Genomic DNA, 27,855 nt, shown 5'->3' on the forward strand with positions numbered 1-27,855 from the left:
TGTGCCGGAGAAGATGGTCCAGGTTCTCACCAAACATCGGATGGATCGACCTCGTGCTTCTCTCCGTCGTCTCTTACATGCTGGAGCTTGATGTCCCTCTTCATGGGTTTTCTCATATCGAAGGCATCCTCGCTATCGAGCGTAGGATCCGTAGCATGGTCGCCATAGTAGTCCTTGACCACGCGAAAGACGCTGTAACCCAAGTTCTTGTAGAACGTAATGGCCTTGTGATTGCTGGTGCGAACGAACAAGTCGACGAACCAAGCATCGTTTGCGTCGGCGGCGGCCTCCAACTGCTCACAGAGTATCTTGCCAATGCCCAGCCTTCTCGCTTCGGGCGCGACGGTGAGGGCAGTGATGTGAGCATGCCAGGGGAGGTAGTGCTCCGAGAACTTGTAGACATCGGGCGAAGATTCGAGCTTGCCCATGACTGGGTATCATGTCAGATGGGTCCACCATGCCTTTGGCAGTGTTGTTGTTGACGTACTGTAGCCGATGATATTTCCATTCATGTCCTCGCAAACCTGGAACATGGAAGGCCACTTTGCGTGATACTGGAGGTAGAACGCCAATTCGTACGTCTCGGTCAGAGGATCGAGGTTGCATTTGGAGAACTTGTTGACATCGTCGGGGCGGAAACGACGAAAGGTGGCCATGACTGCGGAACCGGACCGCGAACTTGGAGTCGGAGCTATCGCGGAGTGTCGGCGCCAGGAAGTGGCTGTGGGTGGTGATGGTCAGACTCCAACTGTGATAAAGCTGCAGGGTGTACAGCTGAAGAGTTAGGCATGAATGGATCGCGAGGGCCGGACAAAGACAAAGGGTCCGCGAAAGCAGCGCCGGCAACTAAATGTTTTTTGTTCGGACAAGGTTTATAGGCAAGAACGATAACAGCCGTGTCCATGAATCTCAATGAAAGTGGACGGGGAGGGGTTTTCTGTGCTGACATAATAAGGTGTGCGACGGCGCCTTAGGAACTTAGGTAAGGAACCTTGCCTAGGTAGGTACCTTACCAAGGTAGGTACAGCTCTGGAAAGCGGGCATGCAGGGACCGTGTGCTACCTAGGTAAGGAGCTGACAGATGCCCCAAACGGCCTGGATACCGGGCCCTGGATGGGAAAAGCCCGTCTGGCCACAGGGGACACAGACGCAGGAGTCAGCAGCGTAGCACGGGCAGGCTACATGCCTTACCTAGGTAGGTAAGGTAGGTAGGTAAGGTGCCCAAGGTAAGGTACCCCGTAGATTCACCTTACAGAGTACATTTCAGTTACACCACAGGGCAGTGTCTCACATCAAGCTGGTGATCCAGCAAGTCGGCATCTCGGCCTCCTTTTTTTTTTCCACCTTCCCTTCCCCTCTGCCTATCGTCCCAAACAGGTACATGCCTTTGGTTTTTTCACTTACACGGCAGTTTGGGCATAGTCGAACTGCCCTGCAGCATCCTCACTGGGTGGGTACTCAAGCAACTGCAGAGGTCCACGGCCAAGACACAGAGGACGACCCGACGCACAGGCGCAAAGGAATCTCGTCTTAGCCCGGCCTACCTTATTACGAGTATCCATCGGCCGATAATAATCAACAACAAAGCAAAGCCCGCCGTGCCCGCCCAGCAGATTGCATTAATTGGACGCTCGCCCTATCCGCAATCCGCCCGCTCTCCTAATAAGAGAGGTAATATTCCCAAGCTCGCCACTCGCCATTACCATCACCATCACCATCGCCATCGCCTCTGCCGTTGCCGTAGCCCACGCCCGCGTTCTCTGTTTTCCACGAGTTTGACTCGCATGGGCTGTCGAACAAGCATTTGCTCCGCTCCGCTCGACGTTGTTTTTTGTTGCGTGACTGCGGCCCTCGAGCACCAACCCGCCTTCATCCTGCTGCAGTGTCCTCCACTTGGGTCTTCCTGGTTGTATATTTGATGCGACAACCCCTGTTGTTTGTTTCTGCACCAGCAACCCCGGGTCAAGCAGAGCAACAACACTCGTCTGCTTTGCTTGTTGATTGCCAGCACACGCACGCCGCGGAGCGTCATCGATCCGGCTTTTTCTACATATAACTCTCGTCCGTACGGCTTTCCCACACCTGTTCTGGGCCCGTACTGCCGACCGACCGACCGACCGCCACTCCCTTTCTCCGATCCGACTCCACGATGCCTTCGACTCCGAGCCACTCGCGTCACGCCTCGAGCGTCGATGCCTCATACCAGTACAGCGCAAACTCGTCTCCCCAACGCCGCCGACAGTCGAGATCTTCAACACACGAATCGACAACGCCCCTAAGGGGCAGCTTCAACCAACAAGATGCTCTCGATGTATCCTACGCCAGTGGGGGCGCGGCTGCTGGGAACGGCTTGGGGAATCTCGCAGACGAGCTGGCCGACGCCTTCTCCGATTCGGGTGACGAGGGAGAATACTACGAAGACGAGACCGGTGCCCCAAACATCAGTGTCGAGGAGGCCGATGGCAAACCGGGCGCAGAGGGAACACGGGACAGTGGTGTTGATGTCGCAAGCCTTGGCGAAGCTGGCAGCAAGGCCAGGAATCTCAACTTGGGCCCTCCGTCGCCTCCCCGGCGCGGCCACCGCAGAAGCGGGAGCGAGTACGATGGCAGTGAATATGGGTCCGAGTCGGATCTCGACTCTCCAGGCATGCTTCCCAGCCTGGTCGCAAAAATCGATGCGGTGGAGTCACTAGCTAGAAGAGGGACAGAGAGCAACGGGGGGCCCACGGATGGGGTCTTTAGCCGCGTAACGGAGAGCTTGAGGGATCTTGGATCTCAGGCCGGCGTCGAGGGAAGCGCAACGAGGTATGTCACCGGCAGCATGCCGTAGCCACGCATTATTTCCTGACTTTGACCAGGCTTATTACCGCTCACTCGGCACTCACGACCCACCTGACACACCAGACTCGTCAACTACATAATTTGACGTTTCCGCTGCTTTCTCCGCTCGTCCCGCCTCCAGATTCAGAGACCGTCGACGACTTGTTGCCCCTCCTACTCGAGCTGTCAGAGTCAATGCCCCGGCCAACGACGAAAGCATATGACTCCTTGACGGCGCTCCACACCCTCACAAGTGACCTCGTCCAGAGCCTCAACTACTTATCGGACACCTTGCACATGTCGAGGCAGACGACTACGACAGCCACCCGTCGGTTGAAGAGCGCCAAGGAGCTAGTTGCCGAGATCAGGAGAGAGGAGGAGCTCTGCGAGGAAGGCGAGCGGTGGCTCACACGTGGAAACTGGAGCGAGCGACTGCGGAAACGCGAGTGCGCGGGGGTATGCGGCGATGTTGTGAGTGGCTTTGAGGAGGTCTGCGATGGATGGCGTGCACGATTACTAGAGCAAGCCGGTTCTGCTCCGGCCTGAGACTTGCCTATCGACATCTTCCACGATGCCAACCATATCCACGCTTTTCTCTGCATAGATCAGCTAGGTTGATTCTGTCGTGTCCCAAGGTTGGGTTACGCGGGATGTGCGTCGGGCTAGATAACGAGTGTCTTTGGTAGGCCTGAGTAGGCCTTTGCAGCTCGGTACTTTTAGACTACATGAATTTGACGAGCTGATGAACATGACGATAAGTCAATGAAGCCTGAGAAAGATGCCCCTGCTCCCGAACTCGCCTGGCGCCTACCCCAATAGCACAATGTACAACTGGAATTGCTGAGGGGTCCAATTGGAACATTCAGACATGACTAGGATCTAACGAGCTTTTCAAAGAAATTTGGTTGCCACTGGCTAGCACCGCTGAGCATGGTGGCATTAGTATGAAAAGTCCACACTAATGGGCGCTTAGACTCCGCCCAACGTCGCATGCAACTTGACTTCACTGATCAAAGCAGTATCATGGAGAGTACGGTATAACGCAAATATTGAATTAGGGTATATACACTATGAAAAGGATGCATTCAGCATGATACATCAGGTGCCCGCAAACCACCTTTCTTTCTAGATCAATGCTTGCGCGCGGTGTAACATTATAATCCGGTGCCGGTAACAAAGAAGTTGTGGTATCAAGTACAAAGGAACAAATAGACCATTTTCAAATATTCCAAGTTGCGCGCGACTAATCCTCCTCCAATCGCACCGTGTACGCAGGCCGGGGAGGCTCGTCGTTGTCGCTGAAGGCCGGGGACATGGGTCGGCGGGATCCGGCAGGCCCTCGGCTCAGCCGACTCGATCGACTCGCTCGACTTCCGGGCCGGTCTGGGTCAATGTCGAAATCTGCGGGCGCATCTACTTCGTCGCGGGCCTTGTTCATTGCGGCGAAAGATGACAGGCTCATGTTATCGTCTTTCGAGGGACGCGGTTGCTGCAGGGCACCGGTCCGACGCAAACGCCCATCGACCGGGGGAGCCTCTTTTCCCTTTCGCATGCCAGCGTCAGATTCATCGTCGACAAGGACAATCATCCATACGCCCACAGCACTGTTGCTGCCAAGGAGTGGTGTGCAATGTATCCAGCGGATCCGGCCTTCGCTGGAAGACTTGCTCATCCACCGAACTTTTGCAGTCACCCCGTGGCCCTCGGCGAAGGCCCTGTGGAGGCCGTCACGGACCCTGTTGGACCCGCCGATCTTGTCCATAAAGTTGGATTGCAGGATTCCGGGCACCCTCAGTGAGGGCGAAGCAAAGAGAATGCGCAGGCTGGGATAGGGACGGACTAGCAAATAGTGCTCATACACGCCGGAGAGCTTGCCGCTGTGAATGGTCGGGACTAAGGTGTGTTGTTGGATAGACGAAGTCTCATCCTGAATGAGGATGCGAGGCTTGTGCCAGTTCGTTGACGTGGCTGCATGTTCCTCGTCTTGGGGAACGCGATGCATGTTGCCACCTCGCCTGCGAACGGTCTCGAGTTCTGTCATATTGAACATTTCGCTCAGGTCCCGGAACTCATCCTTCTCCTCGTCGACTTCCTGTTCCCGTATATGAGCAGCAGCAGCAGCCTCCTTCTCCACAACAAGGTTTTGGAGGGCGTCTAGGCCGGAACTTTCCTTGGCGAGGCCAGAGACGTCAACTTGGGCGCCGATGAAGTAGCGGACCGTACCCCGGCTGTCGTAGAGGGGTGCGACCATGAGCAGGTTCATGAACGGTGAGCCGTCACGGCGATAGTTGAGGAAGGTCTCGTAGTGCTCCTGGCCAGCCAGGATCTTGTCTCGGATCCGCTTTACGCTGAAAGGGTTGGTCTTCGGGCCCTGGAGAAACCGACAGTTACGACCGATCACATAGTTCATTCCGTACTGCGTGGTTCTATGAAACTCTTTTGATGAGGTTAGGTCGGTTCGTTGGAAGCGTTACGGTGGGAAAACCAACCTTCTGAGGCGAACACAATGGGGTTATCATGCCTTGAGGGGTCCGTCAGACAGAACACCTCCGCCAACCCTTCTGACATTTCCCTCAATTGGACGGGAAGGGTCCCCGTGATGCGTCTCTTGATGGACACGCTGACTGTCTGGATCCACATGTACGTAATGTAGGCCGGGAGGTCCTGTTGCACGAGGACATCAAAGGCGGCCTCGGCCTTCTTCTCCAAGGAGGTGTTGGAGGTATTGGAGGTGTTTTCGGCATTTTGAACTGAAAACCCGTGTTCAGGTAGCGAGTCCAGTCCGCGGGCGATGGCGTTAGCGTACGCAATGGCGCGTAAAGCTTTTAGGCAGTCCAGATAGTACGTGAGAAGCGGAAGTGAGTCGGGTCGGGCGAAATGCAGGAAGTCGGTGAAACGTTGGAGCAGAACATGGTCCTTGAAGATGGCTTGCAAGTGTTCCTTCGAGAAGAGGAGCTCTGACCGAGTCTCCAGCGAGTAGATGCCGTTGTCGCCATGGGAAGGCACCACAAGGTCGAATGATCCAGGCTCCACCTCCTCTTCGGCTAGGGGTTCGAGGATCTCGTCGTCTCCGGCGCCCTTGGTTTGAAGAGGCGGCAAGGAGGTGGCGTTCGTCTGGTATGACGATGTAGTCGAGTTTGCCCTCGATCTTGAAGATCGTGTGCGGGGGCTTCTGGGTGGACTGGAGGACGTATGCCGCTCATGGATTTGCAGAGGCTCGGGAGACTTGACCCTTCCCCTTGGAGGGATCTCGGGAGATTGCACAGCACTACCAAAGCCGGGTGGTCAACATCAACGCACCTGCAGCCGTTACCTATTCTCTCACCTTCTGTCCTTTCTAACATTCAGAGCATTGGGGTTGATGGGCCCGTGATGAGTCCAGTTGCTGTCGTCCTCGACCCAAGCTTCTTCGAAACGAGACGGGTTGAACGTCTTGTCCTGCGGCAGACGGCTGGCTGGCCGCTTCAAGGGGATATCGGGGATATCAGCACCGCCCTCTTCCACATCCATGTCGCGATTTTGACTGGCGAGAGACGTGACACTGAGAGAGCTGTACGGACCGTTGGCCTGGGGTTGGGTAAGTTCGCCGTGCCTGTGTCGGCGGTGGTTGGGATTGGCAGCTACTTGAGCCATGTGCTTCTTCCGCCGGAAAAGTGTAAGGACAGAACGGGAGCCGAGATCATGGGCCTGAGGGGGGACGGGCGATGGAGACATGATCTTGGCTGGGAGCGGAAGTTCTTTATATGAGGCGTCGAGGTTGAGGGATTGTGGACGAACGGAGGCATGGGTATATCAAAGAAGAAATAGAGCTGTGGCTCCGAACCATTGGCTTCTGCAACGTCATTCCTCAAGCGTCGGGGCGCCGTCATCTGAACAGCCGGGGGGTTTGATCAAAGACAGGGGGCTCGGCAAAAGTACACACAGGTCTAGGAGGGCGTGTCGACAACGATCGACGACGACAAGATGGGACTATTGACGGACGAGGCAAGAAGCGCAAGCTGCATGTCAGGCACGTAGGCCCGTGAGCGACCCGAATCAAGTGTGTCAGGTACCCGCCAAACCGCCTGGCCGTGCCTCTCGCCGTCTGTCTGATTCAGGCAATCAATCAAGCGTTGTCGATATTGGCGGCACGCCCAAGAGATCAAACCCCACAGCGTTGTATTGTGGTGGTCTCTTCAGACCTCGTCACAATGGGTGGATGGGTGAGATGATTTGACTTTCGGCCGAGCACGTCGATCGCGCGCTAGCCTGCTCGAGCATCGCTCCTGGCTGTGCAGGAGAATTTTCATGGCTGAAAGGGCCATGCCCGGCTCTTAAATTAGTCTTTGTTGTCGGGCTGGTGACAACTCTAGGGTTGGGTGACGGGCTGGGACTAGTCAGATGGTTTGTCCGAAGCCTACGAGCTCAGCGCGGCCTATGGGCATTGGCTCCGGGCAGAAGAACCGTCATCCATCATCCATCCACACAACAGCTTGACGACACCAGGATGCCTTGACATGCTCGTTAGGTGACTAGGGGCGACCAGGTAGCTCAAGAAGGGGTCGTGCAGTCGAAGATACGCCTTTGGGAAGCAGTTTCGCTGCTGCACCAATGAACCAGGAGTCCTGGAAACCGTCACCATCAACCTTGCTAAACACGAAGGTGGTGTGCGGCTGCGCCTAACAAGAGGATCTGCGGGCTTGACGGGGAAGAATGACCTGGCTTCCTAGCATCAAGCCGCTGCAACAAGAAGCAGAACAGGCAGTGAGACGGACGAAAAAGGGAGCAAGGATTGGAGGATGCGGTACATGCCATCGTCGACTGGCACCGTAGCCCGAAAGGCAATAGTAAGCCAATGTAGAGTAACGTTGAGGGTAGTCCGTGGTGAAGGATGCCACGATGTCAGCAGCGATGGCGATGAGCGTGATATCGTCGCCTGCAATGCTTCTCGGCAAGTCTGTCGCCGGCCGGCACCAAGAGCTACGTTGTCAGGGTCTGCCGGGCTAGACCGGCTACTGCGGTGCACTCGCCACGAGACAAGAGAATTGCTGTCCGTGCCATGCCATGACGGGGATATTCACGCTCCAACTTTGAAGTCCTTTAGCCAACGTCTTGGGTCGTGGTTGAATGCTGTGGGGCGGGATATTCGTTGCCTTGACCAATTTCGGCATCGGCCCCACCGCGGCCGACCCCCGAACCACGTCCAAGGTCCTAATCGAGGAAAAGCGCGGCGCCCCCGACCTAACAAAAACCGCAAAGTGGCATATGGCAGACGGGGCTAAGTTGGGGACCATTTCCGAATCGACCTGCGCGTCATCTCGCTGGCCGAAATGTTTAGAACCGATGCCATCAGCCTGGACAACCAGAGCAAGCCAGAATACAGCCAGGAGCCCGTGCTCGCTCGATCCCCGGAGCTGCGATCAAAAGCTCAAATCGGCGAACGGACGATGCCCTCTTGAAGACGACTTGAAGGGACGTTTTGCTGATTGTTATATCTCTGCCGACGGTCGAGACTGGCATCATGGCCTACGACCTGAAACGCCGTATCGTTGTTGTGTTCTCACGTGGGTCGCAACCACGCTGTCTCTCTCGTTCGGCGTTGTCAACCATGGCCACGCCGCGATGCTGACCGAACCAAAGAAACAAACATTGGCTTGTTGCTCGATGTCGGTGATCTTTGTTGGAAGCAGGGCTATCACTTTTCAAATCTCGCATCGTGCATCAGCGCCCAGCTTCCACAGGCCAGGATCAGTGTCTTGCTTGGGATCTGCATTCACTAAACAAGTCGGCGGGGGAAGCACGCGGCAAAGTACCGAGACCGAGCAAGACTTCCACGCGGCAGCTCGAGAAATAATTGGCTCGAGTTGTTGCAGGCAGGGCAGGAGACGTAGAGACGAGAGATCAGCCCCCGGACTGATGGCTTGATTGACTAAGAAAGTCTTCAACAGCGTGCCTCTGTCAATGTTGCCCGAAGCACCAGGCTAAGCGTTGCTGGTCCTTCTTACCACAAGATAGCGCGGGATGGCTGAGTGGTGACTATCTGCGCCACAGGTGCTGTACCCATGGCAATTCAGGGATGACGTTGCCTGTCATTGCCATCTACGGGGCACATCGACTAGGCTGCTCGGGCTTGCTTGAATCCGGAGAAGAGATGGATACCTAAGCGACGATCCTCCAGGAGTAGACAGCCATCGTGATGCTTATGATAGCAGTCGGGAATCATGGAGTGCCCAGGCGAGAGGCGGATGGGATTGGAACGGCGAATTATATGAGACGATAAGAAGATTCGAAATAAAGGTCGTGTTATGACCGAGAGCAAGTCATCGCACTTGTCAGTGCCCGTTGACATGTAATCTCATCCAATGTGCGCCGTCGGTACCTTGCATGCTGACAAGCATGAGCAAGGATCACGCTTCCATAGCCGAGAGAGATGGCCATGCGAACCACAGTCGATGTTTGTTGCTCATTGGGGGAGTGGGTTGTAGCGCGAGGGGCTCATTGAGTGCATGGAAGCGGCAAGGGATCCAATAGGCACAGCGAACCTTTATCAGCGGAAGACCGACTGCTGTCTACAGTTTCCATGTGTCTGCCAATTGGATGCAGGCTGGGGCTGCCACAACAAGCGGAGAAGTAAAAGGAGTGCAGTACAGTGGGCAGTGTTTTTTTTCTTTTTTTCCCCTCAAACTGTACTGGGCGGCCCCCCCCCCCCCCCCCCCCCCCGAATTTGAGACGAGATGATGTCGCGTGGAGCTCTTTACGCGTTCTACGCGTCGCCCCTCGCGTCTCTGCCATTCCAGCTCGCGGATGGTTCATATGACGTATCGAGTATTGAGGAACCGCTGAGAAGCCAATTTTTTTTTATTTTTTTTTAAGCGTACTGCTTCGCATCGCCCCTAGCTTCTGTCGCCCCACTCCATGTTGTTCTGTATTTTTTGCCTCCCTCTCGTCTTGATCTTCCCCGCCATCGAATGGTTATGTTCCTGGATTGTCGCGACTTTCATGGGAAGGAAAGCCCTATCACGATGGGAGCGTGTCAGGCTGAAGTGCCCCAAGATACAGATACCACTGGTATGAAATGCCACCATAGAACTGCAGTGGCTGGGTGCATCCACATACCATCGAGCTTGTTCTACCCAAGGTTCTGCGCACCTAGGTGGCTGGGGTGAGGAGGGGAGGGGGGGCTGAGACGCGGGACACGGGAGGGACTTAGGGGTCTTGTTGCGCGAATTCTCGGGCCGGGGAGGAGAGGGAAAACCTACGAGCAAACAAAACACTGCGACAACAATGGTGCTCAGCACGTGTTGGCTGGCGCAAGACGTGGAGACGTGGACCTTCCAGCCTTCCAGCCCCCAGGCTTGGCTGGCCGCTGGCGGGATGTATGTCAATAATAAACAAACACATGGGACTTCGGCGCGGCTCCACGACACACGCTGGCCCGAGAAGCGCGACACCTCCCCCCTTCTCTCTCTCACACACGCGCACACTGCCTGACCCTAGTCTGCCGTCTGCATTCCCAATTTCAGATTTGCTGCATACGGATAGTGTACAGTAGGCGTGTTGGGGGCTATTGTGGATTGTCCAGGATGCCTGGCTTTTACTGTCAACTCGAAGGAAAACCCTGACGAAGTTGAAAATCATGGAGCCGCATGACCGGTATGGATGTGCTCAACTTGGATACCCTACCTGACCCAGGGCGGAAGGGCTTCCAGTCGGCTGTGTTAAAACTCTGGCTGAACCCCATACCCCGACTCTTAAAGAGATACGCAAGAATCGGAAAAGCAATTCGCCATCGCGTGCAGACGGGTTTTTTGGTGACGGGTTGTTTGTTGTGGTTTCCGTTCTCCGCCATTGTTATCGTTCCGCTGAGGTCAGGTGCTACAGGCGTGATGCGCCCGCGTCCTCGGATCGAAGTGTACATAACATAAGATACCGTACCTACCTAGGTAAGGGAAGATAAGGGAAGGTAAGGGAAGGTAAGGGAAGGTAAGGTAGGTACATAAAGTAAGTCTCGTCGCGTCCAGATTCGCGGCCAACTCAACCAGGGACACGGGGAGGGAAGGGACGGGACGGGGCCTACAGGGAGTCAAAGCACCCAATCCAGGGAATGGAACCCAGTGAGTACCCTCAAGGTAGACATTGTGAGGACTCTGGCCGTTGGCCCGTTGTGTTGTTGCTCTGCCGTCAACGCTAGCTCCCTGTTCGGCCAATAGCGTCAATAACATAACACCTCAGGGCAGAAACCATCAAGTCGTCGCCCGCGACTTTCCCTGAAGCAAGCCCGGGTTGCGCGGTACGTAGGTACCTTGCCTTAGGTAAGGTATGTACAGAGTAGGCAGGTACTGCCTGCCACGTCCAATGTTGTTGCTTCCATGTTGCTTGCTGCTGGCTCCTGCACTGTACTGGGCGGCCACCCACCACCACCATTTGGCATCCGACACCTTCCCGTCCCTTTCACCTTGGGTCGACCCCGACTTACCTCACCGTCCCGTCCCATCGTCCGCCGTCGACGCCTTTCTCTCCGCCGTGCTGTACCTTACCTCACCCTGCCACTATCGCCTGCTGCGACCTCTGCACCGTGGACCCAGAGTTCTACAGCTTGTATCTGTACACACGCTCACGATACCCACGTCCGCACTTTGCACGACGACACTTTCTGTTTCTCTCGTTCTGCCCGCTTCATTTATTTAATCACACCCGAACAGCTTTACGACTGGTCTCTGTCTTGTCTTTTTGACGGTGACGACGCACCTTTTGCGACCATCCCGAGGGGAAAGCATGCGATTGATGCCGAGTTGAGCGCCGCCATCAGGGATAAGGTGGTGAATCGTTTGCCAGCGCCAATCCTCCGAACGACTTGCCCACCGCCGAATTCACTCTCGCTTGCGCCCGACGTCACGATAAACACCTCTTCCATCAATCGCCTGCAACTTTGCCTACCCGACGTGCGACTGCGACGCCTCCCGCCCGCACAGGCTCGGCTCCCCGCCATCTCCCCCGACGCTCGTCCCAGCCGCCTCGCCCGTCCTCGACCTGAATCTCTACACTGCCCTGGCCCGCATTCTCTTGCCGACTTCACTTCCACAACCCACAATGACGCTCCCGAGCGATCCACCAGCAGTTGTCGCTGCTTCCGCTCCAGCAAAGCGACCAGTAGCTGAGACGAATACATCTGCGATCGTGACCCCTGCTCGCTTGTCGACGCCGCCCCCTCCCTCAGATCGTGGCCATCTGGAGAGTCGCCAACATTTGGAAAATGCGAACCAGCGGAAAGTCCAGCATATCAGACGCCCTAGCGAGCCATCTCGGGGCACTGCTTTTGATGCCGATGCTGTCGACCACGCCTTGCTCCGAGAGATTCATCATCGATCGCAACGGGAGAGCACCCCGGGTGCCAGCCCGCATCGTAAGCGCCAGAGAATAAACGGTGACAGGTGCGTGTGCAGCAACACCACACGATGCAAGAACTCTTGCTAACATCTGATTCATAGATTCATTCCCACGCGCTCTGGTCAAGACCTCCAAGCAAGCTTTAGTTTATTGCACGAAGACGGCTCACCAGCGACTCCCTCAAAGCAAAAGAAGCGAACTCCACACGGAGAGCTTCATTTCCAAAAGAGTGAGTCAAAATCGGGCCAGCTCGTTGCGGCACTTTCATCTAACGCTCTTCAGCCGAGGAAGCAAACCGCACATTTTCGACGTTGCTCCGAGCTGAGCTCTTCGAGGGCTCAATACCTCAAGCGACACCGTCGACACTGTCACCGGAGCATTCGTTGTCCACCGCATCTCACTCGGCCAACATTCATGATGCCACGAGATCGCGCACGCCGCCAAACAATGCCTCTGCGGCTTCTCTACCATCTACTCTGACCCCTTCAACCCCTCACAAGAATTTGTTCTCCTACATGTCACCCCGGCAACTAAGCAACGCAGGCCACCTCACGCCGTCGAGAACGCCACAAAGTCGGCACGGCCCCAATCTAGACACCCGCTCTGAAATCTACAGCCTCTCTCCAGTTCGTTTCAATAGCCAACAGATGCTCCTCAGCCCACGTCGGCAACCCCGCGCGGTCAGCAAAGTGCCTTACAAAGTATTGGACGCCCCCGACCTGGCGGACGACTTTTATCTGAACCTGGTCGACTGGGGCAGCGCCAACGTGCTGGGAGTCGGTCTTGGGTCCAGCGTGTACATGTGGAACGCGCAGACCAGTAGAGTCAATAAGCTGTGCACCCTCGAGGATGACACGGTCACCAGCGTATCGTGGATCCAGAAGGGAACGCACATCGCCATCGGGACGGGGAAAGGATTGGTCCAGATTTGGGACGCAGAGAAGACGAGACGATTGAGAACAATGACTGGTCACACCGCCAGGGTAGGCTCGCTGGCCTGGAACACCCATATTTTGACATCTGGTTCTCGCGACCGCCTCATCTACCACAGAGACGTTCGCGCTCCGGATCAGTGGTTGCGGAAACTTGTGGGTCACAAACAGGAAGTGTGCGGCCTGAAATGGAACTGCGAAGATGGGCAGCTGGCCAGTGGTGGTAACGATAACAAACTGATGGTATGGGATAAGCTTTCGGACACGCCACTCTGGAAATTCTCGGACCATACCGCTGCCGTCAAAGCCATCGCATGGTCACCGCACCAGAGAGGGCTTCTGGCATCTGGAGGTGGAACTGCTGATCGCAGAATCATTTTCCACGACACCGTCCGTGGCACTGTGATCAACGAGGTGGACACGGGAAGCCAGGTCTGCAACATAGCGTGGTCCAAGAACTCCAACGAAATCGTGTCGACCCACGGGTACAGCCAAAACCAGATCGTTGTCTGGAAGTATCCGTCAATGACGCAGGTGGTCAGTCTCACCGGTCACACGTATCGTGTTCTATATCTTGCGATGAGCCCTGATGGCAGAGTCGTCGTGACGGGCGCCGGTGACGAAACGCTGCGTTTTTGGAACGTGTTTGGCCGTCGACCGGGAGCTCGAGAAGATAGCGACGGGGGCAAGCTTGCTGACTGGGGCATCATCCGGTGACAGCCAGAAGCATCGACGTCTGCTGCCGCTTTGCCCCGTCGCGGATACGCATTGGCGAACCACATTAATGACATATCCGTTTGCGTGGGTTAGGAGGTTAATATGGCTCGGTTGAGAGACGTGGCGGAATGGAGCGAGCAATCGAATTCTCATTTCTTTTTCTTTTTTGGTTTCTCGGTGGGGGAACTGGTCATGGGGTCACGAAATACCCTGCTACCGGCTGCGTTATGTGCATGGAAACGGCGTCACGACGGGAAGGCTGGGACTCTTGTTGTTTTGGGATTGTGCATGGGCTTCATGGCATTAGCTTCATGGGAGGAAACGAATGGCTGCTCAAAGGCCTATGAGGAACGGATGGCAAAAATGGAGCGGACACGAATCACGCGAGCGCAGCAGTATCTATTCCCATATCATTCAATAGGGAGTAGGGTATGGCTTGTGTCAAGTTCCATCGCAGAATTAACAAATATTCCTCAACGTACCGCGAGGCGGAAAGTGAAATCCGACGTGACTTTAAAGCAGAAATTTGACACGTAAAAAAAAAAAAAAAAAAAAAAAGGGGGGGTGGGAGGACGAACCTCAAGACACGTAGTAAGTAATCATTCTGAACAGCCAAGAAGTCACACTGTCGTTGTGCCCCGTACAGCGCTTTCATAGAAGCATATCATTTGCATCTATTAACTTCGTAGAGACCCATCATTTCAAAGGAACTGCCTTCCTCTCCCTAGCTACGTCTCTGGCCCCGCCATCGACACCGGAGGCTTCTGCCTGGGCAGGCAGCTCCTCGCTCAGCAGCGGGATCCCATCTACCCCACGTGCGCCGGCATTTGTTTTCTCCTGGTTATCCTCATTTTCGTGTTGAAGGGCGGAATCAATCTTGCCGTCATCTTCAACGCCGGAGGATAGTTGCAGCTCGCTGGGCGCAGTCCCCTCCGGGTTCGGTGTGATGAGAGGGGAATGGCCGGCCATTTCCGGTGTATTCTGCCACTGCTTGACCTCAGCTCTGAGCGACTCCAGCTCCTTCTGGAAGCGTGTTCCGAATACATCAATGTAGTAGGTTGCTCCGTTGTAAACACTCCATGTGAAGACGATCATCAAAAAACCGGCCGACGCGTATCTGCTCGCGAACCAAATGGGACAAGGGAGCATCGTCAAGACCGCATATGAGTACTGGATCAGCATGAATGCCGCTTCTTGCAGGGAGTCCGGGAGCGAAAGCACCAGCTTGCCTATCCAGCTTTTTGAGTACGACTTTCGCAGCCATGTAAAAGAAGTAGGCCTGCCGGCCGCGATCTTCTCCCGCCGCCGGACGGTGATGAAGAAGTAGTATGACAGTTGCCAGACAGCGTAGGGGATGGAGCTCCACGCTAACATGGACACCACGTTTCCATAAGCAGTTGGTGAGCCGGCTGGAGAGTGCTGGATGGTCCATGTCGCGGGGAACCGGACAGATTTCATCTCTTCAGGCCATAAGTGAACTATGCAATGGAGAGTTGCGCAAGGCATAATGTGGATGAAGAGAGAGGTGACCTTGTCGAAACTATGGAAAACCAGCGAGTTTCTCCACATGATGATGGCGACAGCATTGTTACCGAAGGCCAGACAATAGACGGACAGGAAGAGTCGTTTCGAGCCAGGAAAGACCCAAATGCTGAGCATTAGGAGGAAGTTGACAAAGTAGCAGAGGTCGGCCAGGAAGTAGTGGTATCCTCGGCGATGATAAGTGAAGTAGCGGATGGGCATGAAGTATAGAACCTGGACCGAATACCAGAGATGGAAGTATTCGGGGTAGCCACCCATGAGTAGTCCGCTGGCGAAGATGTTCATGACGCCGCAGATGAACGAGACCTTCTCTCGCATGGTCACCACTCTGGTGTCGTTCCACTGCTTGCCGAGCTTATCGACGCTGACGCGCATGCGCTTCCTGTATCTCTCCAACTGTTCTTCGGCGGTAGGAACGCGACGCCTCCATTCTTCTACCATGCGCTCTCGCGCGTGCTGGCTCTTATTCCTGAAAGCATCTCTCGACTTCCGAACCTTCTGTGTCTGGGCGGAAATGCCTTTTTGAAGTTTCTCGAGCTGTTGCGGCAGCGCGAAGTTATCGAGGAGGTCGAGCATGGTAAGGCGGTCGAGGGGCGGGAAGGGGTCCCAGTCTTCGTGGTAAGAGCTGCTGCCCGAGAAGGAAGGATTCCTTGAGAGCCTGGGGCTTCCCGGGTTGGTAGGGGCCATGGTGGGCGTATGGAGGCCATCGTGATCAGGCGGCGAAGAGGCGAAAGACGACGAGTGCGCCTCGGTGTGATCTGGGGTGTATGCTGCGTCGCTGTCGGTATGCATGTCTTCGCCCTTTGCAGTGGGTATGTCCACCGGTTTTGGCTCTGCCATCTTGAGGCGATATGTTGGGACGACCGTTTGAATATCTACGGTGCGAAGGAGACAGGGAGATTTTATCGACAGGTTGGAAACGAGACTGTTCGGGAGGTAGGTAACGTTGGGTCAATGTAAGGGACAGCTTCAGGCGGCGCTGAGTTGGGCCAGTCTGGATGGTATACCAGGTAGGTAGCTGGCTGACCTCGTAGCTTGGGCGGCAGCGTGACGACCTAGACCGCGCTAGGGATTGGCGGGGGATGCGAGCGACACAGACCAAGGCGGGCTTGTGATGCAGGCAGCGTGAAGGTGGGAAAACACATCTAGAACCCGTTGAGTTGGGGCAAAGAGTAAGGCAGCATGTGTCAACGGCTGACCGCTCCGAAGGCAGGATAGACGGGTTATGTGTGTACCTTCCATGCATGCAAGCTGGAACGAGTTGTCGAGACAAGGATTCACTCTGAGATGCCTACGTCACATGGGCCACGCACTCTGCCCTACGAATAGACCTGCCCCCCATACCTAGTACTTACTTCGTGCACCACTTGGCTTGACAGCTGCGTCTAGCCCGTAATCTGTGCAGGTGTCGTTGGCCAAGCCTGTGGTTGGTTGGTCGGTTCACCGCGTTGAGCACCTGTTGAGGGGACTTGATGTGGGTGTGAACCTGGTGCAGAGTGGGCGGCGATGCTGACATAACCATGAAATCCTAGATCACGTGGTGCCAGCCCATTTGGCGCCTGCCCCGTAAAGTGGCTCGAGCTCTTGTTGCGCGCCTAATTTGGCAGCCTCAGTATGGCCCGCATCCCGCAGCCCGTCGCGTCCAGATAACCAGACGCGCGTGGGGAAACTCAGTCGGCCATCTGGACGAATATCGCCAGACGCAACCTACGCTTGCCTGCTAGAGTGCCTCCCCGAATGCGCCTGGGCAGCCAGAGGCCCCTGTTACTTGATCAACTCAATCCCGGCTTCACTTGTTGCCACCCTACAGTCGAGCCACACCACACGGCTGTCTTTGCTCTTACCCTTCCGCGCGCCGATTCGCGTTTGCGACGAGCCTCGACATCAACTCGCCTCATCGTCGGGAAACTCAACGCCGCCCGTCGCGATAGTCGCGACAACCATTCAGCAAAATGGGAAAGCTCATTCGCCTTGAGCTCTTCAGTATGCTCAATACGGTCTTGATTTCCCCCCTTCTTGCGCGCGCGCTGACACTTGTCGCCAGACTTCAAATCCTACAAGGGCCATCATGTCCTGCTTTTCGGCGACTCCTACTTTACATCCATTATCGGACCCAATGGATCTGGAAAATCCAATTCGTAAGTTCGCTTCTCGTCATGCTCCCAGAAACTCACCGACTGACGCGTTGCCACTGCCAGCATGGACGCGATCTCCTTCGTCTTGGGTATTAAATCATCGCATCTGCGATCGGCTCATCTAAAGGACCTTGTCTACCGCGGCCGCGTTCTCAAGACTTCCAAAATCAACGATGACGGCTCCGCAGAGGCTAATGGGCAGACGAATGGCTACGCCAACGGCGACGAAGACGACGTGTCGCACAAAGCCTCTCGAACCGACCCAAAGACAGCCTGGGTAATGGCCGTCTACGAGGATGACGCCGGCGACGAGCAAAAGTGGAAGCGCTCCATCACGAACCAGGGTTCCAGCGAGTACCGCATCAACGACCGTGTCGTCACCGCCCAGCAGTATAACGAGGCCCTCGAGACTGAGAACATTCTCATCAAAGCCAGAAACTTCCTTGTCTTCCAGGGTGACGTGGAGGCCATCGCCGCTCAATCCCCTCAAGACCTGACAAGGTTGATTGAGCAGATCTCTGGGAGCTTGGAGTACAAGGCCGAGTACGAAAGATTACAGACGGAAGCCGAGCAAGCCGCGGAAAACCAGAGCTTCCAGCTCCACAGACGGCGTGGTATCAACTCCGAGATCAAACAGTACCAGGAGCAGAAGAAGGAGGCCGACAACTTTCAGAAGAAGACTGAAGAGAGAGACGAGGCCATCGTGAAACACGCCTTGTGGAAGCTCTACCACTTCCAGCGGGGCATGGATGAGTCTTCCGAGAAGATTCACGAGCACCAGCAGAACCTACAAGAGTTCCAGCGTAACGTGGAGTCATTCAGACGAAAGCTCGAAGCCGCTCAGAAGGAGCAGCACGCGGCGTCCAAAGAAGCTCAGGGTGTGGAGAAGGCCATCAATGCGAAGAAGCGCGAGTTTGACGAGTTGGAGCACAAGTTGATTCCCATTGATGCAAAGATCGAAGAGAGGACCCGCAACATCGAGCAGACCCGCTCGCGTATAGAACCAGTTCGTAAGGACCGCGACAAGCAAGCTGGGCTCATCAAGGAAGATGAAAACAGACTCAAGACGCTCGAGAAGGCCCAACAGCACTTCGAAAAGCAGCATAAGGAGCGCATGAAGAAGACCGGCAAGGAGCTGAGCGATGCTGACCGCAAAGAATACAACAACCTGCGAACTCAGGTCATATCAAAAACTGCTGCCAACCAAGCGAAGCTCGACAATCTGATTCGGCAACAAAAAACGGATGAGGTCACAGTCAACACCCTTAAGGGCAAGGTCGACACCATCTCCGCCGCTCTGGAAAAGTACGAAGGAGAGCTGGAGACCATTGGCGAACGCAAGTCAGCAACAGAGGCCAACATCAAAGCCCTGTCCCAAGAAATCGACACGAAGAAGAAGCAGTATCACCAGATGCAGTCTGAACGTATAAGAACGAGTCAGAGACGCACTGAACTGGAGGAGAAGCTTGAGCAAGTCGCCAAGCAGCTTCGAGAGGCCGATGATGGCCGACGACAGAATGACCGCGAGGCTAGGATGAGGGAAATGGTCAACAACCTGAAGCGACTGTATCCCGGTGTTAAGGGCAGGGTTGGTGACTTGTGCAAGCCTAAACAGAAGAAGTACGACGAGGCTGTTAGCACCGCGCTTGGTCGGGACTACGAATCGGTCATCGTGGACACAGAGAGGACCGGTCACGACTGTGTCCAGTATCTCAAGGACCAGCGCTTCCCGCCCATGACCTTCATCCCCCTTGACAACATCAAGGTCAACGCGGTCAATTCAGCCATCAAAGGCATATCCGGAGCGCGCCTAACCATCGACACGATTGATTTTGAGCCTGCGTATGAGCGTGCCATGGCCTATGCATGTGGCAGCTCTGTGGTTTGCGACAGCGAAAAGATCGCCAAGCTCATTTCGTATGAGAAGCGCATCCCCGTCAAGACCGTCACTCTCGACGGCCTGGTCATTCACAAGACGGGCATGATGACTGGTGGTCGTGGCCCGGAGCAAAAGGGCGGGAAGCGTCGCTTCGAAAGCACTGACCTTGAACCCCTCAAGAAAATGGCGGCCAAGTACAAGGAAGAGATCGAAAAGCTCCCAAAGTCTGGGCGACGTAGCCCTGCTGAGGAGTCTCTTCAGATTGAAATTCACGGCCTTGAGCCACGTCTGGCGGCCGCCAAGGCCGAACTTGCCCACCTGGAGAAGAACTACAACAGCAAGAAGAGAGAAGTAGATCACGAGAGTAGGCAGCTTGACGAGCTGGAACCCAAATACGAGGAGAAGAGAGCCGAGCTCGAGGCAACCAAGCGTACAGTCAAGGAATTCTCCGACGCTATCGCCAAAGTGGAAGACGAAGTCTTTTCTGGTTTCTGCAAGAGACTTGGCTTCGGCGACATCCGAGCCTATGAATCGGAGCACAGAGATCTGCAACGAGAAGCTGATGAGGAACGAACCAAGTTTGAAGTACAAAAGTCCAAGTACCAGAGTCAACTCAGCTGGACGCGCGACATGTATAACAACCTGGACGCAAGGCTGAAGAAACTGCAAGAGGGGCTGAAGGCATCGGAACGAGACCTCCAGACCTATCAGCAGGAAAAGTCAGATATCGAGGATGCTAGCCACGAGGTATCTGACGAGCTCGACGCGCTGCGGGAGACCCTCGAGGAGAAGCGCGCTACGCTAGAGGTGAAGAGCCAGAAGGTCTCGCAGGCCAAGGCCGAGGTTCAGAAGCGAAGCAAGGAGATCGACGCCAGACAAAAGGAAATCAACGCTCTGGAAACGGTAGTCCAGAAGAACAGTGCCGGCAAGTTTGCGTTGCTTAGGCGTTGCAAGCTCGAGCAGATGCAGATTCCTTTACAAGAGGGCTCGCTCGACAATCTGCCAAACGAAGATAACCTGCTACGGCAAGACGCCGATGCTATGGACGTGGACGAGGAGGATGACGAGGAAATGATGACCGCCGCCCTCGAGAATCACGGCATTGAGGTCGACTATGACAGCCTGGACGAAGAATTGAAGAATGTACGGGCAACCTGCCATTTGCATGTTATAAGCTGTGTTTGCTGACATTTCTCTAGTCGGATGATCCTAGCGTCGAGGAGCGATTGCAAGATAAGATTGCGTCAATCACTTCGGAGCTCGAGAAGCTCAACCCCAACATGAGAGCCATTGAGAGGTTAGAGAGCGTCGAGACGAGACTGAAGAATACCGAAAAGGAGTTTGAGGATTCCAGAGCGGCACTTAAGGCAGCCCGCGATGCGTTCAACCATGTCAAAGCTCAGCGGTACGAGCTTTTCAACAAGGCCTTCTCACACATCCAGGAGCAGATCTCGCACGTCTACAAGGACCTTACACGGTCAGAAGCCTATCCCTTGGGAGGGCAAGCGTACCTGGATATTGAAGAAGACACCGACACGCCGTACCTGTCTGGTATCAAGTATCATGCCATGCCGCCCCTCAAGCGATTCAGAGACATGGAGCATCTTTCTGGAGGCGAGAAAACGATGGCCGCCTTGGCTCTCCTGTTCGCGATTCACAGTTACCAGCCTAGTCCTTTCTTCGTGCTCGATGAAGTAGACGCCGCACTTGACAACGCCAACGTGGACAAGATCAAGAAGTACATCCGTGAACATGCTGGTCCAGGCATGCAATTCATTGTAATCAGTCTCAAGACCGGATTGTTCCAGGACAGCGAGAGCTTGGTCGGTGTTTACCGAGACCAAGAAGTCAACAGCTCAAGGACGCTCACCTTAGACGTAAGTTGTGACTGGCAAGAACGTAGCTGAACAGAAACTGACAATGAACTAGCTCCGAAAATATGCTTAGAGAGAGAAGATTGATGACATGAAGGACGTAAATAACCGGTGGACCTGGCACTCGGGCTTGAGGTCGTGGGTTTTTCGCGCAACCGCCAGCTATGATGCTAGCAGCCCTGCATGCTTGACTTTTCAGAAGATGGGTTTCGGGGCGGAGCAGGTGATTTGCACCTCAGATGATACCAGAGATGGTGTTGCGGCGACGCTAGGTTTTGGCGAGCCTGCGATGGAGTTTTGGACTGTAATATGGCCGGTGGATTCTTCCATTCACGTTATTGATGAACTCTTTTTCCCTTTGCGCCAATGATAACATTTGTCAACATTCTCCGTCCAAGGTCTTCATCTACAACCGGGTTGATACAGTCGCATTGCCGACAAGCTCATTCGATCCTGGTGATTGTGACTTATTGGCTCAAGAAATAAAGTAAAAAATAAAAAAGTAGTCGCCATGGCAGGTATAGAGGTGGAAGCCAGCTTCGATGGCGCAAAGAGGAAAGATCATCATAAACGACTTCACCACACTTCAACACTCACCATCTCTTTCAGGGCATAGAATAATCATTTCCAGGCGAATTTCGATTTACGCTATCTACAAAGCTTCTCGAGGCTATGTTTGTTCTGTTTGCGTGTGTGTTTGCTCTTGTTCTTATCTGTCACGCTCCATCTTCCTCATTGACACCTTTCGCGATCTCAATCATCCATGGCATCTGTTGTCAATCGGTTCATGACGCTGACCGCAGTGTGCAATCATCATCTGGTTCACTAGGTGGAATTAACCTGGAAAGGGTGGAAGCCAGGACACACGCACGGAGAAGAAGCACGGGCGCCTAGGTACTTTAGAGGGTAGCCCCACCCTTAGGTACTTTGCCGCAGCTAAACCATCTGCCTAAGGTAAGGTAGATACCTACCTATCACTAACTACCTTACTGCCAAAAGTTCATTCTTTGGCTTGCCTACTTCACCTTCGCCGGGTGGTCTACAATCAGCAAACCTCTCAGCAAGAACTGCACACCATGGCGCAGCCTCTGGATCTTGCCAAAACGCTCGTCAAGTCGGTAATGCGCGCCTTCTATGAGACGCGCCACATCCTAATCATCGACGCGCTCATCATTCACTCAGCGTAGGCTCGGTTTCTGTTTCTGCCGCTGGTTGCGTTGCTAACAGTAGGACATCACAGACTGCGCGACGACGACCTGGCCTACTTGATGGCGACAAACACAAAAGACCTCCACAAAGCCTGCGGAAAGCTAAGAGAGGATCGCTTCTTGGCTGTGTATGCTCGCAATCTTCCTCTTGTGGTATCCGGTTGAAGCTGACGCCGGGCGCACTTCAGATACACGAGGTTAGAATATCGCGAGGATCCCAAGAACCCCGAGGCGAAACCGCGACCAGTGAATCGCACCTACTACTACATCGACTATCGCCAGACCATTGATGCCATAAAGTGGCGTGTATACACCGTCGACAAGCAGATCCAGGGCACCACGGTCCCAGCAAGCGAGCGCAAGGAGTACTTTTGCGGACGTTGCAAGGCGGAGTGGACGCAGATGGAGGTTTTAGACAATGTTGGACCCGAAGGATTCGTCTGCCACCGGTGTGGCTCGTCTCTTACGCACGATCTCGAGCGCAACTCGACTGGCCACGAGCAGTCGACACGGCTGAACAACCAGTTCAAGTTCATAACCGAGTTGCTACCACGCATCGACGAGATGGTGGTTCCCGACAATACATTCGACATCGCAATTAGCAAAGCCCTGCCAGTAGTGCGAGATGCCAGTTACCAAACCGTCACAACCATACCGGTCTCGTCACTGCAACCGACCGCGGTCAAGGGTCTCGATAATGTCGGTCCCAAATCCATGTCGGTCAGCATCTCGACAACGGACGGTCCATCAGAGGCTGAGAAGGCGGCGGAGAAGGCGCGGAAGGAGAAGATTGCACAGCAAAACGCACTTCCTTCGTGGATGTCCAACAGCACTGTCACGGGTGAATCATTCACTGCTGACGCGGGCCCGACGCCTGCGGCTAAGGTTGAGGAAGTCGACAGCAAGGAAGCCTTGGCCAAGTCAGGCGATAATCAAGAACATGCAGAACTGGACGACTATTTTGCTCGTCTTAAGGCCGAACAAGCTGCTGAAGCTGCGAGGGCCCTCGCGGAGGAGGGCTCGGACGACGATGAAGAGGAAGAAGAAGACGCTTTTGAAGACGTGACTCCAATGGGAAACAACACACCAATCCCGAAGGCGGAACCTGCTGCTGATACGGAGGAACTACCAGCAAAGAGGGTGAAGGTAGAGATGCCAGATGACGGCGAGAGTGATGAAGACGTCGAATTCGAGGACGTCTGAGGGCGCGTTTACTCAATGTACTACTACTTAAAAGGCTCTTGAGAACTAAACTAATCATAACACGATATCATCTAAGAAGAATGTTTGGGAAGCGGTTTCAGTGAAGCATGCAAATTTGCAGTGCGATTGCGCATTGGTTCGGCGACGATGATGTCAGCGTCGCGTCTGTAGATGGCCGCGGATGAAACGTTTTTTCAAAGCTACTACCCTCGGAACCCACCCAGCGCAGTACAGTTCGCAGGCACCGCCTCCATTTACACGGCTGACCTGCGGTGCAGCAAGCGTCTGGCTGGCAATTCGAATGCATATCAACCCAACCCTCATTCTTGACTCGGCTGCGCCGCGCCCGCCAGCCTCCCGAGCCGACTTTTTTTCTCTTTTTTCTTCTTCTTTTTCCTCTTTGCTTGCCGGAGCATCACCAATACCCTCAGCTACGGCTACGAGAATGGCGACAGACCTCGAATTTCCGCTCATTTTTCTCTTGCCTACGCACCTTGACGCTGATCGGCTTCATGAGCTCGAGGAGAAGATTCCAAGCCTGACTTACGACATAAAAGAGGCTGAAGTGATTCTCGGCAATATCTCGAAGAGGCAAAGAGCTTTATTCGAGCTACGGCAGAGAAAACTACAGACAGTGCCAGTGGAGGCGGCCACCGAGTCACAGCCTCCAGGTTCTTCGCATAAGCGAAAACGGGATGAAGGCTCAAGCGACAGGGATTCATCTGCGCATACCGAGGATGGCCATAGGAATGGATCAGCTGCTTGGCCAATCCCGCAGACACTCCTGAAATCTCTCGAAGTCAATATCGTTCGAGTAGTAAAGCTCAACTGGCTTACTGAATCCCTTGATCAGGGCCGGGTCCTTCCGCTTCGTGACTTCGTCATCTACGAGGGCCGTAAGTGTGGTGAATCCAGTACCTTGGTAGCAGTGAAAGGCAGCGACATACTAGCTCGTGCTGCCGCAGACACGACGTTGCAGGACATTCAGCCTGTGTTCCGTCGGGCGGAGGAAAATGCGTCAGCATCAGCGAGTCAACGGACAACGATGCCTTCGCTGCTGAGACAAACAACCTCAGAGCACGACTCGACTATCACTCTGGCGCCAGTACCTGGCTTTTTGAGGACAACGTACGCATGTCAGCGGACAACGCCTGCTGACCCTGCAAATGCAGCATTCATCGAGGAATTGAAAGCGATTCGGACAACGAGGAAACTCATGGGTGATCAGATCGGCGTGAGAGCATATTCCACCTCGATTGCGACATTATCCGCATACCCATGCAATATTTCAAGCCCGCAAGGTCAGTCAGTGCCTACATGATATCTAACATGCGGTGCCGACTCTCATCGTTGAACAGAGGTTGCCAGGTTGCCCGGCTGCGGCACTAAGGTTGCTGAGCTGTGGCATGAATGGAAAGACGCAGGCAGGCTCCACGAGGCCTCTGAAGCTCAAGCAGATCCCAAATTATCGGTGTTACGGACGTTCTATGACATCTGGGGAGTTGGCGACGCCACCGCTCGAGACTTTTATAAGAAAGGCGGGTTACCAAAATTCTCGGCATAAAACTATGCTAACCGAAACGTAGGGTGGCGAGATTTGGACGATATAGTAGAATATGGCTGGGACGACTTGTCACGCGTCCAGCAAATCGGTGTCAAGTTCTATGAGGAGCTCAAGCTCAAAATTACTCGTGTCGAAGTCGAGTCCATTGCCAACACAATATTGAAGCATGCGCGCAAATTCAGTCCTGGATACCAGATGGTCATCGTTGGTGGGTACCGTCGTGGGAAGCACGACAGCGGGGACGTGGATGTGATCATCAGTCATCCAGATGAGTGTGCCACACTCAACTTCGTCGAGAAGCTTGTGGTGAGCCTTGAGAAGAGCGGGCAGATAACCCACACCCTCACGTTGAGCAACCACAATAGCGAGCGCGGCCAGCGACCAGTCAGCTGGGACGGAAATCAGGGAAGCGGGGGTGGCTTTGATACACTGGACAAAGCACTCGTGGTTTGGCAGGAGCCGGAAATGAGCGATCGAGGCAGGGCCAGCAGCGTCGATTCCGCCAGCCAGAGGCCACCGCATCGAAGGGTAGACATTATAATCAGCCCCTGGAAAACGGTTGGCTGTGCTGTTTTGGGATGGAGCGGGGACACGACGTTCCAGCGGGATCTACGCCGCTACTGCAAGAAGCAGCGGGACTTGAAGTTCGACAGCAGTGGTATCCGCAGTCGCCTTGACGGTAGCTGGTTGGACCTGGAGGGAAATGGAAAAGCCCCAGACATGTTAACGGCGGAGAGGAGGGTGTTTGAGGGCCTAGGGCTGGACTGGGTGCGTCCGGAGGATCGGTGCACGGGGTGAAGAGACGATACTTCACTCCTCATAGAGTCTCATCTTGGCGTAAAATGGATGCAGACATAGAAAATGGCACAAGAGGCTGTGGAAGCTATGCCTGAAGGCCGAGATGGTGGCCACAAGCTATGAACAATTACTGCGTTTGGAGTCAAAACCCCCAGCAGCACGTTGATGGCGAAGCGGGAGTTAAAATGGCGTGCTGATTGGGTCAGCACCTTATTGGAAGTTAAAATCACTCGCATGCTCAAGCTTCATGTAGGGCTGAAATAGACTGCGAATGGCTTCATTGCTGGCTTCGACTTCTTCGGGACGCCATCGAAACTCCTGGGTCTTTGATGACAATTGGTGTCGTCTGAAATCCGAGGTCTTCCATCGCACACGCAACAGAAAAACCAAACTCCGCCGAATTCCGCAAGGCAAAGGTCTTGCAAGACAATCAGACCTCGTCCGGGACCAGCGTTACCTCGTTTCACCAACGTTCATTGGCCAGGTTTCCGTGAATCGGTAGTCGGGCTTTAAGTGTGGCCGTCTCCATCCCGTCGGTAGCTAGTAGGCAGACTCGCCGTCGCAACGTGGGTGGGCACAGTTCGGTGTATTTCGTCAGGGACCAGCTGAACGGGAATGGACATTGAATATCCGTAAGCTGCTCCTCTTAGCGAGCGGAGAATCGGGGCGGACAAGAGCCCAGACACCTGGCGTCTCGAGCTGCCTACCTTGGTCCCCGTTGTCAAGTTCCTCCTCCTCTCATCTAAGTTTATAACTAGACAACTTCCATCACTCAACTAACTTTACTCTACCCTGCTCAATTGACTTCTCGGACGCAGCGGAACAGAGTCCAATACGATCAATAATCGTCAATTTACCACTAGCCCACCAAAAACACTGCATCACTCCTAGCCACAATGCCCATGACGCTGCAGGTCCCCGATGAGTACGGGTATGTCACGTTCTCCGTCTAAAGCTTCCTCGCCGACTGTTAGCACCTTGGGACAAGGACGCCATGCCCATTGCTAACGCATGAACCTTTGTAGCTACGTCCTTCTCGTTGCTGCCTCGACTTTCTTCATCAACACTACCCATGTTCTTCTGACGAGCAAGTTCCGCAAGGCTAGCGGTCTCGTCTACCCGGTACCTTACGCTTCCAACGAGGCTGCTGAGAAAGACCGCAAGGCTTACATGTTTAACTGCGGTACGTCTGCCCCCGCCCCCCCTTTTTCGGAATCCTGCAAGGCCGGCCACTGATGAGCACCGTAGCGCAACGCGCCCACGCCAACTTCACCGAGAACCAGCCCTCGTTCCTCGGCGCCTTGCTCATCTCCGGTCTTCGCTTCCCCGTTGCCAGCGCTGCTATCGGAGCGGGCTGGGCCCTCTCCCGACTAATCTACGCCTTTGGCTACACGAGCGCTGCCGGCCCTGCAGGTCGCGTCCGGTGAGTGCTCCATGGCATAATGTGCACCAGAGAATGCCCTGACTGACTGAACAACAGTGGTTCAATTGGGTCGTTCCTCACCGATACCGCCCTTAAGTTCATGGCTCTTTACACATCCGTTGCCATGATTATGGACTGGTAACTCAAGTCAGGGTCAGTCGGCACCGACTCATATGAACTCCGTAATTATAAACGCTGTCAGACAATCTTGTAGGAAGTTGCGCGCCTGTAACTCAATAAACGCAAGTCTTCCCTCCCCTGAGAAAAATAAAAGAAGCAAAGTAAAAGGGGAACGCGAGCAGGTGCTCGCGTATCGCTGCGTGCATGACATGAATGTCTCATACTCTCTAATGTAAACCCGCCTTTGCCGTAACGCCAGTCGTACACACTTCAT

At 54.6% G+C, this 27,855-nt stretch overlaps 9 protein-coding genes across 9 annotated transcripts; 6 read left to right on the forward strand and 3 right to left on the reverse strand.

Annotated features, from left to right (window-relative positions):
• Positions 1-26: 26 nt before the first annotated feature.
• naa20 (N-terminal acetyltransferase B complex catalytic subunit naa20) lies at positions 27-656 on the reverse strand (the record flags this gene model as incomplete). Its single annotated transcript, XM_036640011.1, has 2 exons — positions 27-430; positions 488-656. The coding sequence occupies 2 exons, from the start codon at positions 654-656 to the stop codon at positions 27-29; spliced, it is 573 nt and encodes a 190-aa protein (XP_036494803.1).
• A 1,493-nt stretch (positions 657-2,149) lies between these two features.
• CGCS363_v008163 (uncharacterized protein) lies at positions 2,150-3,366 on the forward strand (the record flags this gene model as incomplete). Its single annotated transcript, XM_036640012.1, has 2 exons — positions 2,150-2,805; positions 2,859-3,366. The coding sequence occupies 2 exons, from the start codon at positions 2,150-2,152 to the stop codon at positions 3,364-3,366; spliced, it is 1,164 nt and encodes a 387-aa protein (XP_036494185.1).
• Positions 3,367-4,063: 697 nt separating this feature from the next.
• PHOT2 (Phototropin-2) lies at positions 4,064-6,534 on the reverse strand (the record flags this gene model as incomplete). Its single annotated transcript, XM_036640013.1, has 3 exons — positions 4,064-5,256; positions 5,310-6,088; positions 6,146-6,534. 3 exons carry the CDS (start codon positions 6,532-6,534, stop codon positions 4,064-4,066), a joined length of 2,361 nt encoding a protein of 786 aa, XP_036494799.1.
• A 5,355-nt stretch (positions 6,535-11,889) lies between these two features.
• On the forward strand, positions 11,890-13,835 carry CGCS363_v008165 (Fizzy-related protein-like protein; the record flags this gene model as incomplete). Its single annotated transcript, XM_036640014.1, has 3 exons — positions 11,890-12,230; positions 12,288-12,415; positions 12,469-13,835. The coding sequence occupies 3 exons, from the start codon at positions 11,890-11,892 to the stop codon at positions 13,833-13,835; spliced, it is 1,836 nt and encodes a 611-aa protein (XP_036494798.1).
• A 696-nt stretch (positions 13,836-14,531) lies between these two features.
• Positions 14,532-16,217, reverse strand: CGCS363_v008166 (uncharacterized protein; the record flags this gene model as incomplete). Its single annotated transcript, XM_036640015.1, has 1 exon — positions 14,532-16,217. One exon carries the CDS (start codon positions 16,215-16,217, stop codon positions 14,532-14,534), a length of 1,686 nt encoding a protein of 561 aa, XP_036494801.1.
• Positions 16,218-17,329: 1,112 nt separating this feature from the next.
• On the forward strand, positions 17,330-21,338 carry psm1 (Structural maintenance of chromosomes protein 1; the record flags this gene model as incomplete). The annotated part of the gene is made up of 5 exons (XM_036640016.1): positions 17,330-17,360; positions 17,422-17,515; positions 17,576-20,534; positions 20,591-21,268; positions 21,321-21,338. 5 exons carry the CDS (start codon positions 17,330-17,332, stop codon positions 21,336-21,338), a joined length of 3,780 nt encoding a protein of 1,259 aa, XP_036494800.1.
• A 1,003-nt stretch (positions 21,339-22,341) lies between these two features.
• On the forward strand, positions 22,342-23,676 carry tfa1 (Transcription initiation factor IIE subunit alpha; the record flags this gene model as incomplete). The annotated part of the gene is made up of 3 exons (XM_036640017.1): positions 22,342-22,448; positions 22,506-22,601; positions 22,662-23,676. 3 exons carry the CDS (start codon positions 22,342-22,344, stop codon positions 23,674-23,676), a joined length of 1,218 nt encoding a protein of 405 aa, XP_036494805.1.
• A 445-nt stretch (positions 23,677-24,121) lies between these two features.
• Positions 24,122-26,081, forward strand: Polm (DNA-directed DNA/RNA polymerase mu; the record flags this gene model as incomplete). The annotated part of the gene is made up of 5 exons (XM_036640018.1): positions 24,122-24,572; positions 24,656-24,781; positions 24,849-24,977; positions 25,263-26,008; positions 26,064-26,081. 5 exons carry the CDS (start codon positions 24,122-24,124, stop codon positions 26,079-26,081), a joined length of 1,470 nt encoding a protein of 489 aa, XP_036494804.1.
• An 853-nt stretch (positions 26,082-26,934) lies between these two features.
• Positions 26,935-27,603, forward strand: Mgst3 (Microsomal glutathione S-transferase 3; the record flags this gene model as incomplete). The annotated part of the gene is made up of 4 exons (XM_036640019.1): positions 26,935-26,969; positions 27,064-27,221; positions 27,287-27,461; positions 27,519-27,603. The coding sequence occupies 4 exons, from the start codon at positions 26,935-26,937 to the stop codon at positions 27,601-27,603; spliced, it is 453 nt and encodes a 150-aa protein (XP_036494174.1).
• Positions 27,604-27,855: the final 252 nt, after the last annotated feature.

Source organism: Colletotrichum siamense (genome assembly GCF_013390195.1).
Source record: "Colletotrichum siamense strain Cg363 chromosome Unknown KSG_Cg363_contig05, whole genome shotgun sequence".
In the NCBI taxonomy this organism is placed as follows: domain Eukaryota; kingdom Fungi; phylum Ascomycota; class Sordariomycetes; order Glomerellales; family Glomerellaceae; genus Colletotrichum; species Colletotrichum siamense.